Below are 17,697 nucleotides of genomic sequence, written 5' to 3'. Positions count from 1 at the left end.
TTTTCTCCCCCTTTCCCACCCACACCGGTCATTCCATCCCTCCCCTCTCCCACCCACACCAGTCATTCCGTTCCGTCCCCTCTCCCACCCACACCAGTCATTCCCTTTCCTCCCCTCTGCCACCCACATCGGTCATTCCCTTTCCTCCCCTCTCCCACCCACACCGGTCATTCCCTTTCCTCCCCTCTCCCACCCACACCGTTCATTCCATCCCTCCCCTCTCCCACCCACACCGGTCATTCCCTTTCCTCCCCTCTGCCACCCACATCGGTCATTCCCTTTCCTCCCCTCTCCCACCCACACCGGTCATTCCATCCTTCCCCTCTCCCACCCACACCGGTCATTTCCTTTCCTCCCCTCTCCCACCCACACCGGTCATTCTATCCTTCCCCTCTCTCACTCACACCGGTCATTCCCTTTCCTCCCCTCTCCCACCCACACCGGTCATTCCCTTTCCTCCCCTCTGCCACCCACATCGGTCATTCCCTTTCCTCCCCTCTCTCACTCACACCGGTCATTCCCTTTCCTCCCCTCTCCCACCCACACCGTTCATTCCATCCCTCCCCTCTCCCACCCACATCGGTCATTCCATCCCTCCCCTTTCCCACCCACATCGGTCATTCCCTTTTCTCCCCTTTCCCACCCACACCGGTCATTCCATCCCTCCCCTCTCCCACCCACACCAGTCATTCCGTTCCGTCCCCTCTCCCACCCACACCGGTCATTCCGTTCCGTCCCCTGTCCCACCCACACCGGTCATTCCCTTTCCTCCCCTCTCCCACCCACACCGCTCATTCCATCCCTCCCCTTTCCCACCCACACCGGTAGTTCCATCCCTCCCCTTTCCCACCCACACTGCTCATTCCATCCCTCCTCTCTCCCACCCACACCGGTCATTCCATCCCTCCTCTCTCTCACCCACACTAATCATTCCATCCCTACCTCCTCCCGCCCACATTGGTCATTATATCCTACCAACTTCTCATAACATCCTGCTGTCTACCGCACCTTGCTTCTGAAGTCTCAATGTTTAACCTGTTTATTTACGCTGCAGTTTTTTTTCAAAGGATGAGTGGCTCCAATGGACGACCCATCAGACACTAAAGGCCAGTGTTTCCAGTGAGCATCTCCCATGCCTAACACAAGATGCAGAGTAGAACTGAGGTTACCTCCTTGTATCTCTCAAGCTGGGACACAAAGATATTCTCGTGGAACAGCATCTGCAGCCTCTCTTGTGCATAGTTGTGACACAGTGTCTCAAATGTTGCTGCCCCGTCCTTTCCTTGGCCCTGATTCTGGAAGCCCGGAGTGTCCAACACCATGATTGATGTTAGTGACAACTTTTGGGAAGAAAAGGACCTGTGGGATACGATAAAAAGAATGACTTCATGAACAAAAACTGCTCTCTATTGTGTCTTCAACTGCCCAGTATTCTTTTGGACTCTACATTCCGAATGAAGGGAATGCAGACTTGTCACTGGAAGAGGGAAAAGAAAAGCTGCCCATTCAGGGACACACTTCAGCTCCATTCTTCTTTCTTGGGCCTGAACAGAATTTAAGAGACATTTACAGAACTCTTAGATAGGCAAGTGAATGACAGAGAAATGGGGGGCTGTGTAGGAGAGAAGGCTAAGATTGATCTTAAAGTAGTAAAAGGTTGGCATGACATCATGGGCTGAAGGGTCTGTACTGTGCTGTAATGTTCTGTGTTACAGGAGATATCTAATAGAGTGTCCACCCAGTGTATGCATAGTCTTCTGCTGCTGTATCCCATCCAATTCAAGGTTCAAGATAATTGTGCATTCAGAGATGCTTTTCTGCCTACCGCTGTTGTAATAAGCGGTTATTTGAGTTATTGTCACCTTCCTGGCTCCAACCAGTCTGACTATTCTTCTCTGACCTCTCTCACTGACAAGGCATTTTCACCCACAGATTTACCACTCAGTGGATGTTCTTTTTTTTTGTTTTTTGCACCGTTCTCTGTAAACTCTAGAGACTATCCTGCATGAAAATCCCAGGAGATCAGCAGTTTCTGAGATACTCAAACTACCCTTCTGGCACCAATAATCATTCCATGCTCCAAGTCACTTAGATCACATTCCTTCCCATTCTGATGTTCTGTCTGAACTACAACTGAACCTCCTGACCATAGCTGCATACCTTTATGCATTGAGTTTTATGCATGATTGGCTGATTAGATATTTGCATTAACAAGCAGGTGTACCTAATAAAGTAACCACTGAGTATATATACTAGTTAGCTCACAAAAGGTTTTAGGTTTAGGATAAATCTTTTATGTATAAAAGAAGAGACCTCCACAGCTCCACTAACCATTGTCTGAGGAACTGCTGCTTCTCTCTCTTGCTAAGCTGCCTGGATTTCCCTTTAAGAAAACATTCCCCACGTCCTAGGTTCCTCTGTCAACCAAATAATAACTTTTTATATGTCCTATCAACACCTTTCAAAATCCTCTGCCAAACTAGGATTCCATGTTCTAACAGCTTGTCAAAGGCTAGTTCTACTGTTTCAGCAAGGCCTCCTCATGTTCCAGTCTCCACAGCAAGTAAAATAATTGCTTGTATTTTTTATACTGCCAGTCCCCTTAACATCTTGCAAACTTCAGTCAAATCTCCTTCTAAAGTCCATGGAGAAGTGCCCCAGTTTGTGTAATTTCTCCCGTTAAAACTTGCAGTGAGGTACTCCCTCTCAAGCCAATATCTCCTTCCTAAGATCTGATACTCAGGACCACACAGCTACCCAGCTGTATTCTAACCAGAAAATCGATTGGTAACAACACGATATCTGTTGCCTTGTATTCCATTTACATATTATGCCCCTTTTCTATTTTCCTACCAAAATTAAAATAATTTTACATTTTGCCTCACTGTACTCCATTTGCTAGGTCTTTCTTTATGAATTCAGATTAGTGTTATTTTCCACACGTACATCAAACGTACAGTGAAATGTGTCATTTGCATCAGGTAAAATCAGTGAGGACTCTGTTGGGCAGCCTACAAGTGTCGCCATGCTTCTGGCACCAAGATAGTAAGCTCACAACTCACTACCACTAAACGTTATGTTCGGAAGATAAGAGGAGAACTGAAGCACCCAGAGGAAACCCACGTGGTCATTGGGAGAACATAGATTCAGTGGCCACTTCATTGGGTATCTCCTAGTAGGTACCTCCTGTACCTAATAAAGTGGCCACTGAAGGTATGTTTGTGGTCTTCTGTTGCTGTAGCCCGTCCACTTCACGGTTCAATGTGTTGTGCACTCAGGGATGCTCTTCTGCACACCACTGTTGTAACGCCTGGTTATTTGAGTTATTGTTGCCTTCCTGTCAGCTTGAACCAATCTGGACTTTCCTCTTTTACCTCTGTCATTAAGAAGGCATTTTCACAACAGAACTACCACTCACTGGATGTGTTCTGTTTGCACACCTTTCTCTGCAACCTCTAGAGACTGCTGTTGTTGAAAACTCCAGGAGAGAAGCAGTTTTTCAAATATTCAAACCACCCCATCTGGCACCAACAATCATTCCACGGTCAAAGTCAATAAGATCACATTTCTTCTGATGTTTGGTTGGAACAACATTTGAACCTCTTGACCATGCCTGCATGCTTTTATGGCTGATGATTATATATTTGCATTGATGTGTAGATGTAAAGTGGCCACTGAGGGTATATTCTTTTGCAGCTTCCTCCTATTCTGTTCACAACTTTCTTTCCTACCTATCTTTCTGTCATCAGCAAATTGAACAACCATACTTTGATGCCATGATCCAAGTCCAGTTTCATCCAAGCTGAGGCCCCTGTGTCTGTTCAAGGGACACCACTCCTTACATGTTATCCATCACAGACAGACTGTCTGTGCCTATTCTGTGATTCCTCTCCAACCAATCATCTATCCATGCCAATATATACTTCCTACACTAATCAACTATCCACACCAATATATACTTCCTACATCATAAGCTTTTATTTTTCCAATCCAACCTTATCAAATGTCTTCTGAACGTTCACCTTTCCGCTTTATGTAGAGGACATGTGACTTCAAGACAGAGTCAGAGTTGTGCAGCACGGAAAAAGAACATTCAGCCCACTGTGTCCATGGCAACCTCTTTGCTCATCTACACTAATTCCATTCACCTCCATGAGGACTGTACTATCAAAGTACACTTATGTTACTCTATGGTACCCCAAAGAAATTCACTTTGAACTTTGTATTTTCTTTGTCTTGCCTGTTTAAAGTGTCGGTCTAAATGCCTCTTAAATATTGTAATTATATCAAATTCCACCACTTCCTCTGGCAGTACATTCCGGGTATCAATCACTCTCTGTCTAAAAAGCCATCCCCCTCAGATCCCCTTGAAAACTCCTTTCTCTCACCTTTAAATTATGCCCCCTTGTTTTTGATATCCTTACCATATTATGACTACCCACCTTTTCTATGCCTCTCTTAATCTTATCCACCTCTATCAGGTCACCCCTTAGCCTCTTTCACGCCAGGGATAAAAAGTGCACCCAACTTGCCCAATCTCTCCCCATTACTCAAGCCATGAGAGTTCTGAACTAATCATTTCTTTCATATCCCCTTCTCAGTTATGCCGCCACACACTTGGATTCTTAAAATGCCGCTCTTAGTTGCTCTTTGCAATATTCTTTTGTTTTGCATTTGTCGCTGTATTTATTGCCATAATTATTATTATCATGTGCATTGTTTACGCTGTGAGCTTCATGCGAGGCAGGAATTTCAGTGCACCCTGGTGTATATGGCAATCATCTGAATCCAAAGAACCCTGATTCAGGGCTTAGAACAAAGAACAGCACAGCACAGGAACAAGCCCTTCAGCCCATAATGCAGTAATTAAGCTAATAATGGTAAATTGCTTCTGCCTGCGCATGGTCCTTATCCCCTCCGTTCCCCGCACGTTCAAGAGCTACTTAAAGTGCCTCTATTGTATTTGTCGGCTCCATGACCACCACTGTGGTAGTGCACTCCAGGCACCTGCCACTCCCTGTGTAAAAAAAATCTTGCCCCGCACATGTCCTTTGAACTTTCCCTTCTCACCCTTAATGCACACTTATTATTATGCATTTCAATCCTGGGATAAAGATACTGTCTATAGATGCCTTTCAATGTTTAAAATTGTGTTTAAAATTATGAAGGGATTGATAGAGTTGACGTGGATAGGCTTTTTCCATTGAGAGTGGGGGAGATTCAAACAAGAGGACATGAGTTGAGAGTTAAAGGGCAAAAGTTTAGGGGTAACATGAGGGGGAACTTCTTTACTCAGAGAGTGGTAGCTGTGTGGAACGAGCTTCCAGCAGAAGTGGTTGAGGCAGGTTCGATGTTATTGTTTAAAGTTAAATTGGATAGATATATGGACAGGAAAGGAATGAAGGGTTATGGTCTGAGTGTAGGTCGGTGGGACTAGGTGAGAGTAAGAGTTCGGCACGGACTAGAAGGGCCGAGATGGCCTGTTTCCGTGCTGTAATTGATATATGGTTATATATGGTTAATATATTATAAACCTCTATCAGCTCTCCGCCCGGCCTCCCCACCCCCCACCCCGCCGAGAAAACAGCCCTTGTTTGTCCAACCTCTCTTCAATCAGACTTTAAAGAATCCTAATAAATTGGGCAAACATGATTTCCTTTACTCACAACCATTTTAGCTTTGCCTGATTACTTTGAGATTGTCTGACTGCACTGCTGTGACACGCTTCAGGGTAACTGACCTACATCTTCCTCTCTTTTTGAATAAAAGAGATATACGTGCTGTTTTCCAAACTTATGGGACCTTCCCCAAATCTGTCTTCACCTGTTGATGAGCGTGACGATAACAGCAAAGAGTTCCTCATATAATCCAGCAGCCATTCCTTCCACACACTCCAAACCAGTTAATCGAGGACCTAAAAGCAGCAAAGGAAGACAGGTTTAATATCTTACTTTCATTGTGGTGTAGTAAGCATATCCCTTACTACCATAAGAGCAGAATTAGGCTATTTGGCCTATCAGGTCTGCTCCGCCATTCAATTATGGCTAATTCTTTTATCCCTCCTCAACCCCACTCCCCGGCCTTCTCCCGTAACCTTTGATGTCATGGCCAATAAAGAACCTATCAAGCTCTGCCTTAAATACACCGAACAAACTGGCCCCCACAGCCACCTGCAGCAATGAGTTCCACAAATTTTCCATCCTCTGGCTAAAGGAATTTTCCACGTATGTTTTAGATGGACGCCCCTCTATCCTGAGGCTGTGCCCTCTTGTTCTAGAATCCCCCACCATGGAAAACATCCTCTCTGCATCTATTCTGTCTAGGCCTTTCAACATTCCAAAGGTTTCAATAAGATCCCCCTTCATCATAAATTCTATCAAGTATAGACCTAGAGCCATCAAATGTTCCTTGTATGATAACTCTTTCATTCCCAGAATCATCCTTATGAACCTCCTCGGATCTCTCTCCAATGCCAGCACATCTTTTCTGAGATAAGGAGTCCAAAACTGTTCACAACATTCAAGGTGAGGCTTCACCAGTGCCTTATACAGCCTGAGCATCACATCCCTGCTCTTGTATTCTACTATGCTTCAGGATCAAATCCCACTCACGGACAGAGCCGCATCCTTTGCCCTCCACAAACCTTCCAAGAGACAGATGATAGCAGTTCTTGTGATGCCAAACCATGACGGGAAACTTGCAGAGAATAAAACAGAGCTAAAAGCAAATCATAAGCATCAGATTCTGCAGATGCTGGAAACCTTGAGCAACACACGCAAGATGTTGGCAGAACTCAGCAGGTCAGGCAGCATCTAGGGAGAGGAATAAATAGTTGATGTTTTTGGCTGAGACCCATAATCAGGACACTGTTTAGTTATTTCCACTGATACTGCCTGACTTGCTGAGTTTCTCCAGAATTTTGTGTGTAAGCTAAAAGTAATCTGTTTCAGGAACACTCACAAGATGCTGGTGCTGGTCACCAACCTACAAGGAAGATATCAATAAGACTGAAAGAGTGCGGAGAAAATTTACAAGAACATTGCCAGGTCTTGAGGACCCAACTTAAAAGGACAATTGAATAGGTTAGGACTTTATTTTCTACAGCGAAGGAGAATGAGGGAAGATTTGATAGAAATATACAAAATTATGAGCAGTATACAGTAGATAGGATAAATGTAAGCAGGCTTTTCGCACTGAGGTTGGGTGAGACACAACTAGAGGTCATGGGTTAAAGGTGAAAGATGAAATGTTTGAGGGGAACTTGAGGAGGAACATCTTCACTCAGAGGGTGGTAAGAGTGTGGACTGAACTGCCAGCACAAGTGGTGGATTCAGAATCAATTTCAACTTTTAAGTGGAATTTGGATAGGCACATGGATGGGAAGGGTATGGGTATGGGTGGCCATGGTCCGGATGCAGGTCGATGGGACTAGGAAGGTTGATGGTTCAGCACAGACTAGATGGGCCAAAGGGCCTGCTTCTGTGCTGTAGTGTTCTATGACTCTAAATGAACGGTGCTAAATGCTTTATCCAAGACCCTTCGTTAGGAGGATCACTTTTTCAGGAAATGTTGCTTCTCTTCTTCTGTGGTTGATGGATCCTCCTCTTGCACTTCCTGCCAACTCTCCCATTCCATGACCTGGATTAGTCCATTTCTGCTTGATACTGCCTGGACCGCCCCTGGCCCTAGTAAACCCTTTCTTAAACAAAGGGATTAAATTTTACACAGTGCCTGGATTGGCCTTGTACGCTGGGCCATTGTAACAATATTACTCTAATTTTTAAATTCCAAACCACCTTCAATAAGGCCAGCATGCCACTATGGTCTTGTGAGACATCCAAGTAACTCACAGTGGGATGACAGCGAAGTGGGTGGAAGAGGATTCTTGCTGCAGTAGTTGCTCGGACATTGCCCCTGCTTTCCAGTAATAATTCACATGAGATTCTGCCCATGCTGGAAATATTGAGCAACGCACACAAAACATAAAGGAAATCAGCTGGTCTTGCAGCGTCTATGGAAAGGTTGACATTTGGTGTTGAGACTTTACAACAGGACTAGAGAAGTAGGTAGAAGGCAGAACATGAAGCTGGGAGGAGGGGGAGGAGTACAAGTTGGCAGGTAATAGGTAAGACCAGGTGAGGAGGAAGATGTGTTAATGGAGGAGGGGGAGGATGAAGTGAGAAGCTGGAAGGCTTTAGGTGGAAGAGGCAAAGGCAGGAGAAGAAGCAATCTGATAGGAGAGGAGAGAACACTTTTCTTAGACCTCCAGGACCCGTATTCAGCAGCAGTCCAGATAGAAAACAAGTGATTATCACCCTCTTTTTCTCTTATTCTCTCTTTAATTTGATAGAGACCATCCCCAATGTCCTGATTCAGGGTCTCAACCCAAAGCATCGACAGTCGCTTTGCCTCCACTGACAGTGCTTTACCACTAAGTTCTTCCAGAAATTTGGGAGGCGATATATAGAAGCAATGAAGGAAGGAATTAGACATTTTCCACTGTAAGTGCAAATATTTCTTTTCCCCGCTGCCTCAGGACTGAAAATCAATATTAGCAAGGATGTGGTAAGAGAATAATGAGAGAATGGATTCATTTCCAATTCTTTGATCTATGGACCTTGATCATGTGATCAAATTGCTCGTTAATTGAAGCCCAACATGCTCATTTGCATACATCTCACATCAGGAGCTGCTCATTTGGATGCAGAGCTGGTCAGCCAGAGCAGCATCATGGAAACATCCTGTGTATGTTAACACCCTGCCAGCAAAGCAGGTCCATTTTGCAGAGACTCGTTAAACTGAGGGATCACCACGGCGAATGGGCTTCTTTTGATGCATTATCCAACCTCCCTTAGCTTATCCCATTTACCAGGCGTTGAGAACACTTGGCCACCACTCAGCTAGAGCCCTGGATTACCGGGGCTATTCCCATGTTCTGCCAACATTACCAAACATTAAAGCAATGCAGATGATCAGCAACAAGTTTGACCACTTAAGCCAGGATTGCAAAGGTTAAACTCATCAGTTTGTTCCAACATTGGTCTTTCAATGGAACTCGGGGCCAGAAAACAGAACTGAGTCTGTGTCAAGAGTATGGCACAGGAGACCTAGGGCAGAGAGTGGATCAGTGCCCCCTCTCAAAGATATGGATAAAACTCCTATTTGATCTGTGTTTCTGCAGAATACTGGCACCTTACTGCATTGCGGCATCGTAAATTGTCCCTAGTGTGCAGCTAAGTGGTGTTGATTGGACCTAGTGTGTATTGTAATTTGTCACTAGTGTGTAGGTGAGTGGTGTAAATTCTCACTAGTGTGCAGGTGAGTTGTGTACATTCTCCCTAGTATAGGTGAGTTGTCCAACCTGAGTGGTGCAAATTGCCCCTAGTGTTGAGGTGAGTGGTGTAAGTCATCCCTAGTGTAAATTGTCTCTAGTGTGCAAGTCAGTAGTGTAAATTGACCCTAGTGTTTTGTTGAGTTGTCCAATCTGATCCCTAGGTCATATGTGAGTGGTGTAAATTGTTCCAGTGTGTTGTTGAGTGGTGTAAATTGTCCCTAGTGTGTAGGTGAGTGGTGTAAATTGTCCCTAATGTTGAGTGAGTGCTGTAAATTGTTCCTTGTGTATAAATGAGTTGTGTAATTTGTCCCTAGTGTATAGGTGAGTTGTGTAATTTGTCCCTAGTGTAGAGGTGAGTTGTGTAATTTGTCCCTAGTGTGCAGGACAGTGGTGTAATCTGTCTCCAGTGTGTTGGTGAGTGGTATAACTTGGCTCTAGTGTGTTGGTTAGTTGTGTAAACTGTCCCTAGTATGTAGGTGACTTGTGTAATTTGTCCCTAGTGTGTAGCTGAGTGGTGTAACTTGTCTCTAGTGTGTAATGAGTGGTGTAACTTGTCTCTAGTGTGCAGGTGAGTGCTGTTAATCTAAGGCTTGTTAATGGGAAATAGTGAAGAGTGAAATGGAACGAATGTAGGATTACTGTAAATGGGGTCAGCATGGACTCAGTCTGCTGAGGAGTCTGTATCTGAGCTTTATCTTCCTGTGACAAAGGGTGCATTAGGCTTTAAGAATGGAACTTAGAAAAGTACAGGCCTTTTAGCCCATACTGTTGTGCCAACCTTTTAACCAACTAACTGATCTAACCTTGCCCTCACACCTAGCCCTCAATTTTATGCTGACCTTTTACTCTACTCTAAGATCAATGGAACCCTTCCCTCTCATATAGCCTCCTGTTTTCTTTCATCTATACATGCCTATCAGGGGCACTTACATGTCCCTAATGTATCTGCCGCTTAAACCAGCTACAGTCGCAGTAAAGGCAGGTATACATGTCCCTAATGTATCTGGCAATACACCAACTTCATTAATGGTAGGGGCAGGTATATTACATGTCCCAAGTGCATCTGGCACTTAAAGCAGATACAGTAGTGGTAGAGGCAGGTATATTAAGGACATTTAAGGCATCAAGGGATTAGAGGGGAGAGAAGGCAAAAACAATTCAGCCAGAGGCTGTCTGTACTTCACTGTCTAAAAGGACTGAGGGGCAGAAACCCTCACCACACTTAAACATTGATTGGATTTGTGTTGAACAGTGTGACCTACAGGCTTATCAACCAAGTGATGGAAGATGGAATTAGACTGAGTGGTTCTTTCTCAACGGGAACATACTCCTCTGCTGTAAATTTTCTACAATTCTATGAAGCGAGCAGGCATGAAGTATAAAACTGGTTTGAACTAGCTGTGAATGAGATGTACCTGCTGCGTTCTCTGCAGTGTCAGCTGAATTCAGCTTGCCAGTCACCTGTTGGATGACCTGCTTGAGATGATGTTTGAAGACAGCAGCCGTGAGCTCCTCCAGTTCACATCCAAGCACACTGGCTGCGTTCTGGGCCCACTCAAACTTCATAAATTGTTTCCTGCCAACTGAAAGAATGTGAAAAATATAAGCAGGAGACTATTTCATAACAGGATGACTCAGCACAATACAGGTGGGTACAGTAACACAGTGGGTTTATTACTTGAGGACTGCTCTTCTGTTCCACAGCTTGGCATTTGCATCATAGCACAAGTAATTGTATAAATCTGCATAAAATCTGAGTGTTAGTGCTGATGACTGTAGAATTAGCGGGTTGTCTTTCTGAATAGGAAGGAAATTTGAAATACCTACCTGGTATAGCCACAAGTTCAGCTTTGGTCTGCACTAACACGGAAGCCCTTTCCTCATGGCTCCCCTACAAGCCTGACCACGGGTGCTGTCTCTGACCCATTCTCCTGGATCACTTCGGTTTCTCCCAAAAGCTCTGGTTTCCTCCCGCATCCCAAAGACTAAGTTGTCCTGCACAGGATGCAGATGAGTGAAGGGAATGTGGAGTAATGCAAGGGGACGAGAAAAGGATTGATGGAAATGGCCGGTGCAATCGAGGGAGGGAAGCAGGAGGATCATTCATGTTCCTTGTAGACAACGTTTTCTCGTGGACTTTCCATGCAGTGCAGGTCATGCATCACATGGACTGATTTCGAGACACTCCCCATCTTCAGACTTGAGACTCGATGGGTTGCTGAGCGCACTTCTATATTTTATGATTCTATGAATATAGTTGATCTTAACTAGTGAAATGGCTTCCTGTCTAGTTAGGGTGTAATTAGGGATGGAAAATCAATGCTGGCCTTTAAAGTAATATATTGTTATTGGTATTGCTTTATTAGTGTCACATGTACAGTGAGAAGCTTGTCTTGCATACTTTTCATACAGATCAGATCATTACACAGTGCATTGAGGTAAAACACAATAAAACAGTAACAATGCAGAATAAAGTATTACAGTTACAGAGAAAGTGAAGTGCAGGTAGACAATAAGATTATCTCAAGGTAGATTGTGAGGCCAAGAATCTATCTTATCATACTAGAGGTCCATTCATGAGTCTGATAACAATGGGATAGAAGCTGATCTTGAGCCCGGTGCTACGTGCATTCAGGCCTTTGTGGCTTTTACTCAATGGGTGAGGGGAGGAGAGACAGAGTATGAGGTGAGTAGGGTTTCCAATTGTGCTGTCTACTTTACTGAAGCGATAAAGAGAATATACAGATTCTATAGAGGGTAGGCTGCTTCCCATGATGAGCGGAACTGTGTCTATATCCAATCAGCAAATTAAATAATGGATTCAGCTCCCAAATTCAAAAAAGTCACATCCACCTTTATTTACTTGACTGCCAGACATAACAAATATCCAAAATCCACGAACTAAAGATGATGGAAATCTGAAATAAGAACAGAAAGTGGTGAAATACTCAGCAGGCCAGACAGCATCTGCAGAGAGAGAATCAGCATGAGCATATCAGGTTAGTTTTAATCTCTGTACAAATATGGGTTATCTAAAACCCTGTTTTGAGTTGGATAAAGACAGATTTGCTGCTTCTTTTATAAAAATTGTAATTCTATTGCACTAGCTGGCACCTGATGCACTTGCCACTGCAAGAGAGTGCTGAAGGGGCTCCCATATTGTTGATGGACAGGAAGTTCCAGGATTTAGAAATATGAAAGATGAAAAGAGTAACACAGACAAAATACTGGAGGAACTCAGCTGGTCAGGCATGTATGGAGAGGAATAAACAGTTGGTGTTTCAGGTTGAGAAACTTCAAGGAATTGAGGGTTACAGGGAACTGGTACCAGAAGAGGAGTAGAGGCCAGCAAAGATCAGCCATGATTGTACCACATGACAACCTGTGTGAGTCTTTGAGAATATACCAGCCATGCCCAAACTAAAAGCTGTGGATGGACCAGAAGATTCATAGTCTGCTGAGCACTGTATCTGCGGCATTCAAGACCAGTGATCCAAAATTATACAAGAAGTCTAGGTACAACCTACGGAAGGCTATTTTAAGGGTGTAAAAAGAATTCTGATTGGGATTAAAGAGGAATCGGTTGCACATCAGCTCTGGCAGGCTTTGCAGGCCATTACTTCCTACAAGGTAAAACCTAACATCATGAATGGCTGTGATGCTTATCTCGCTGATGAGCTCAATGCCTTTTACGCACGCCACGAAAGGGAGAATAAAACTACACCTGTGTGAATCCCTGCAGCATCTGGTAAACCTGTGATCTCTGTCTCAGAAACTGGTCAGAAAGATCAGAACGTCTTTCAAGAAGGTAAACCCTTGCAAGGGGTCAGGCCCTGATGGTGTACCTGATAGGACTCCAAATACCTGTGCCAACCAACTAGAGAGAGTGTTCAAGAACATCTTCAATCTCTCACTGCTGCAATCAGTGATCCCTGCCAACCTCAGAAGGACGACAATCATACCAGTGCCCAAGAAGATCAGGGTGAGCTGCCTCAATGACTATCACTCAGTTGCACTCACTTCCACTGAGATGAAGTTATTTGAGAGGTCGGTCATGCTAAAATCAACTCCTGCCTAAGCAAAGATCTGGATCTGCTACAATTTGCCGATCTCACTGGCTCTCCACTCAATCTTGGCTCACCTGGACAATAGAAATAGCTACATCAGGGTGCTGGGCTCTTCAAGGGGTCAGCAGTGCACAGGGTGAGCAGTTTCAAGTTCCTGCCTGTAAACATCTCTGGATATCCACCCTGGGCCCAACAGATTTGATGCAATTACATAGAAGGCACGACAGCGGCTAGATTTCATTAGGTGTTTGAGGAGACTTGGTATGTCACCAAAGACACTTGCAAATTTCTACAGATGTATCACAGACAGCATTCTAACTGGTTCCCTCATAGTCTTGTGCGGAGGGGCCATTGCTCAGGATCGGAAAGAACTGTAGAAAGTTGCAAACTCAGCCAGCTCCATCATAGGCACTAGTCTCCCCAGCGTCAAGGACATGTTCAAAAGGCAATGCCTCAAAAGGGTGGCCTCTATCATTAAAGATCCCCATCACCCAGGAGATACCCTCTTCTCTTTGCTTCCAGCATGGAGGAGGTATAGGAGCCTGAAGACACCCACTCAACATTTCAGGAACAGGTTCTTCCCTAAACCATTAGATTTCTGAATGGACAAGGAACGTGCACACTACCTCTCTATTTGTTCCTCTCTTTTTGCTCTACTTATATATTTATTGTAATTTATACTTTTTATTGTTATGTATTGCATTGTACTGCTGCTTCAAATCAACAAATTTCATGACACATGCCGGTAATATTAAACCTGATTCTGGTTCTGAGTAACACATAAAAGTTGCTGGTGAACGCAGCAGGCCAGGCGACATCTCTAGGAAGAGGTACAGTCGACGTTTCAGGCTGAGACCCTTCATCCTGACTGTACCTCTTCCTAGAGATGCTGCCTGGCCTGCTGCGTTCACCAGCAACTTTGATGTGTGTTGCTTGAATTTCCAGCATCTGCAGAATTCCTTGTGTCTGATTCTGAGTCCAAGGTATTGTAGCAGGAAACTGTTTCATAGACTTATAAAAGTGGGATAGAAGTTGTCCTTGAGCCTGGTGGGAGGTGTTTTCTGACTTCTGTATCTTCTGCCTGATGGAAGAGAGGAGAAGAGGAGTATCTGGCATGGGCAGGGTCTTTCACGATGCTGGGGCTTTTCTGAGGAAGTGAGAGTGGGAATTGTTGGTGCTGCATTCATTCATGGAAATGGAGCCCATTTTCTGGACTTCCTGACTTGTAAATGCCTTTGAGTTGTCTGGAAATGGGTCCTCACCAGAGGATACCACACTCTTGCAGCCACTCCATTTATATCAATCATAAAAGTCCCTTCTACAACCTATGATGCCCACGTCTACCAAAAGTCACATTCTAGCCTTATTTTTTCTCTAAGACTGTGACAAGTTCCCAGTTCCCTTTGAGAAGGGAAAGAAGTGCATGTAGTAATTGTTAAAGCTGTTTGCTCTTGTCTCTGGAATCATTTCTGCTACTATCCATATTCAGCACCTTTAACAAACTTAATTAACCAGATGGTACTGTCCTCCCAAACTCCTGCTCAGAAACGAATCCAGGAATGAAAAGGTTAACATATGATCAGTGTTTAATGGCTCTGGGCCTATACTCGTCGAAGTTTAGAAGAATGAGAAGGGATCTCATTGAAATCTATGGAGTATTGAATGAGCTAGATAGAGTGGATATGGAGAGGATATTTACTAGATTATTGATTTAAACATATTGTGCAGTTCCTTGAGAATACAGGTCATTCTTATAGAATTAGATACAGATATAGGATTGGGATATCCTGACCCACACTCCAAATTCAGATGGTGACATTAGCGCACCTGAAAGCTGTTTGCTAACCACCATAAAACCACCGAAGAACAAAAATGTTCCCTACAGTGGGTGAGTTTAGAACCAAAGGGCAGAGCCTCAGAATAGAAAGATGTCCCTTTAGAACAGAGATGAGGAGGAATTTCTTTAGCCAGACGATGATGAATCTGTGGAATTCACTGCCACAGATGGCCTTAAAGGTCAAGTCATTGAGTACCTTTGAGGTTGATAGAGACATAGAAACCTACAGCACATTACAGGCCCTTCAGCCCACAATGTTGTGCCGACCAGTAACCTATTCTATAAACTGCCTAGAATTTCCCTACTGCATAGCCCTCTATTTTTCTGCGCTCCATGTTCCTATCTAAGAGTCTCTTAAAATCCCCTATTGTATCCGCTTCCACCACCACCGGCAGTGCATTCCACGCACTCATCACTCTCCACGTGAAAAACTTACCCCTGACATCCCCCTTGTACCTACTTCCAGGCACCTCAAAACTATTCCCCCTCATTTTAGCCACTTTGACACTGGGAAAAAGCTTCTGGCTATCCATAAAATAAATGCCTCTCATCATCTTATGCTCCTCTGTCGGGTCACCTCTCATCATCCATTGCTCCAAGGAGAAAAGGCCAAGTTCCCTCAACCTATTCTCAAATGCAGGCAACATCCTTGTAAATCTCCTCTGCACTCTCTCTATAGCATCCACATCCTTCCTGTGGTGAAGTGATCAGAACTGAACACAATACTCCAAGAGGTGTTTGACCAAGGTCTTATATAGCTGTAATATTACCACATGTCTCTTGAATTCAGTCCGACGGTTGATGAAGCCCAAGACACCATACGCCTTCTTCACAACACTGTCAACCTGCTCAGCAGCTTTGAGTGTCTTACGGACACAGACCTCAAGATCTCACTGATCCTCCACACTGCCAGGAGTCTTACCATTGATTTCTTGATTAGTCAGGATGTCAAAGGTTTCAGGGAGAAGGCAGGTGAATGAGGTTGAGAAGGATAATAAATCAGCCATGATGGAATGGCAGAGAAAACTCGATGGGCTGAATGGCCTAATTCTGCTCCTAGGGATGTCTTATGATCTTATGGTCAATCATACCACTCGTCCCCACTCTAGTGTTATGAGATGATCTCAACCACACCAGCTTCCAGGATTTAGATGCTCTAACTCTCCGGGTATGGACAGCTGGTGTGGCCCTTTAAGGATTCAGGATAGTCCTGTTAATTGGCAATGATGTTTTGGACACCAGGAATTGAGTATTTAAAGAGCACCTGAACTGAGGTTCAGTGCTCAATTGAAAGTGCTACTAGTGATTTCCACTGGCATTTGTTTTGTGTTCAGTACTTGATTCAGTTTGACACCGTGCCTTGATCCTAGCTCCAGATACTCCAGCATCTGGGTCCAAACCATCCTGGTCAAGGGCATCTGACCCACCCTCTCTGCATCTGACTCATCTTTGGCTCCTCAAAGTGATGATGGGTTTAAATTGAACAATCCAGTTATTTTTCATGATGAACTGTCCCTGCAACACTGTTGTCACACCTCTTCATTCTCTTATTTACTTGTTTCATGTTCCTGGCTGACATTACCATTCTGTTTTTGCCTTCTGTCTCTTGTCACTGCCACCTGCCTGGCTGTACAGCTGAAGTGACTAATAACCACACCAAGTCCCAAAAGCACGTTGCAGCTTTTCAGCCTACCTCCCTGACTGTACAGCGGAAACAAGCAAGAAATGCCACTGCTCTCTTTACAACGTTTAAGACAGCAAAGGCATCACAGCAGCTCTGTCGGCACAAATTGTCTCAGTGCCTGGTTTATTAAGTTCAAAGCACGGCTGTGGCTGGATCATAATGCAAGTCATCGAGACAGCAGGCAGTCAAGTGGAACAGTGACAGAACAAAACAAAGACACGGGGCAATGGAGAACAACACCAATAATACCAATGCAATTGCTGTGATCACAGATGCAATTTACTCCACACTCTCCCTCTCACACAGGTCACCCAATGGATTTTAAACCATATTTCACAGAGGCCCTCAAACACTGTATTACACACTAATGTAAAGTTGCTCTGACTGGGAGATTGCACACTCCAACATGGCAAACTGACTCCTTCTTTTTGCCACTTCAAAAGGACGAGTGCAGTGACTTAGTGGATAAGTGCTCTGCCCAGAGAGAGAGCACAGGTCAACAGGAGAAAGGTAGCAATCTCTAAAGAACATTCTCTAAAGAAAAATGTCCATATGTGCAGCTTCCGGACATTATAGCACACTCGGGGTGTCGAAAGACCACCTGAAAAAACACACCAAATAAGATATACTAAATGCGAAAAGGCAGGCAAACTTCACTCAATTGCATGCCACACTGGGAAGTGTAAGGGTGCCAATTTACAACCAGTGGGTACGCCTTTCCAGTGTGAGATATGTAAGGTCTCCTTCAAGTCCAAGAGCAGTTTGGGATAACACG

The 17,697-nt window shown here is 44.4% G+C and overlaps 1 protein-coding gene across 3 annotated transcripts in view; it reads right to left on the bottom strand.

The window, feature by feature from the left end:
• The window catches only part of LOC140190674 (unconventional myosin-XVIIIb-like), a 462,061-nt gene that overhangs the window by 234,471 nt on the left and 209,893 nt on the right, over nucleotides 1–17,697 (bottom strand). For all 3 annotated transcript variants that reach the window (XM_072247443.1, XM_072247444.1, XM_072247445.1), the window contains 3 exons: nucleotides 10,750–10,917; nucleotides 5,824–5,914; nucleotides 1,170–1,359 (listed from right to left, as the gene is read on the bottom strand). In XM_072247443.1, coding sequence (XP_072103544.1) covers nucleotides 1,170–1,359; nucleotides 5,824–5,914; nucleotides 10,750–10,917 — 449 coding nt within the window. The remainder of the gene's footprint in view (nucleotides 1–1,169; nucleotides 1,360–5,823; nucleotides 5,915–10,749; nucleotides 10,918–17,697) is intronic.

Source organism: Mobula birostris, chromosome 31, assembly GCF_030028105.1.
Source record: "Mobula birostris isolate sMobBir1 chromosome 31, sMobBir1.hap1, whole genome shotgun sequence".
NCBI classification, from domain to species: domain Eukaryota; kingdom Metazoa; phylum Chordata; class Chondrichthyes; order Myliobatiformes; family Myliobatidae; genus Mobula; species Mobula birostris.
This window is presented reverse-complemented; position numbering and strand designations above follow the sequence as displayed.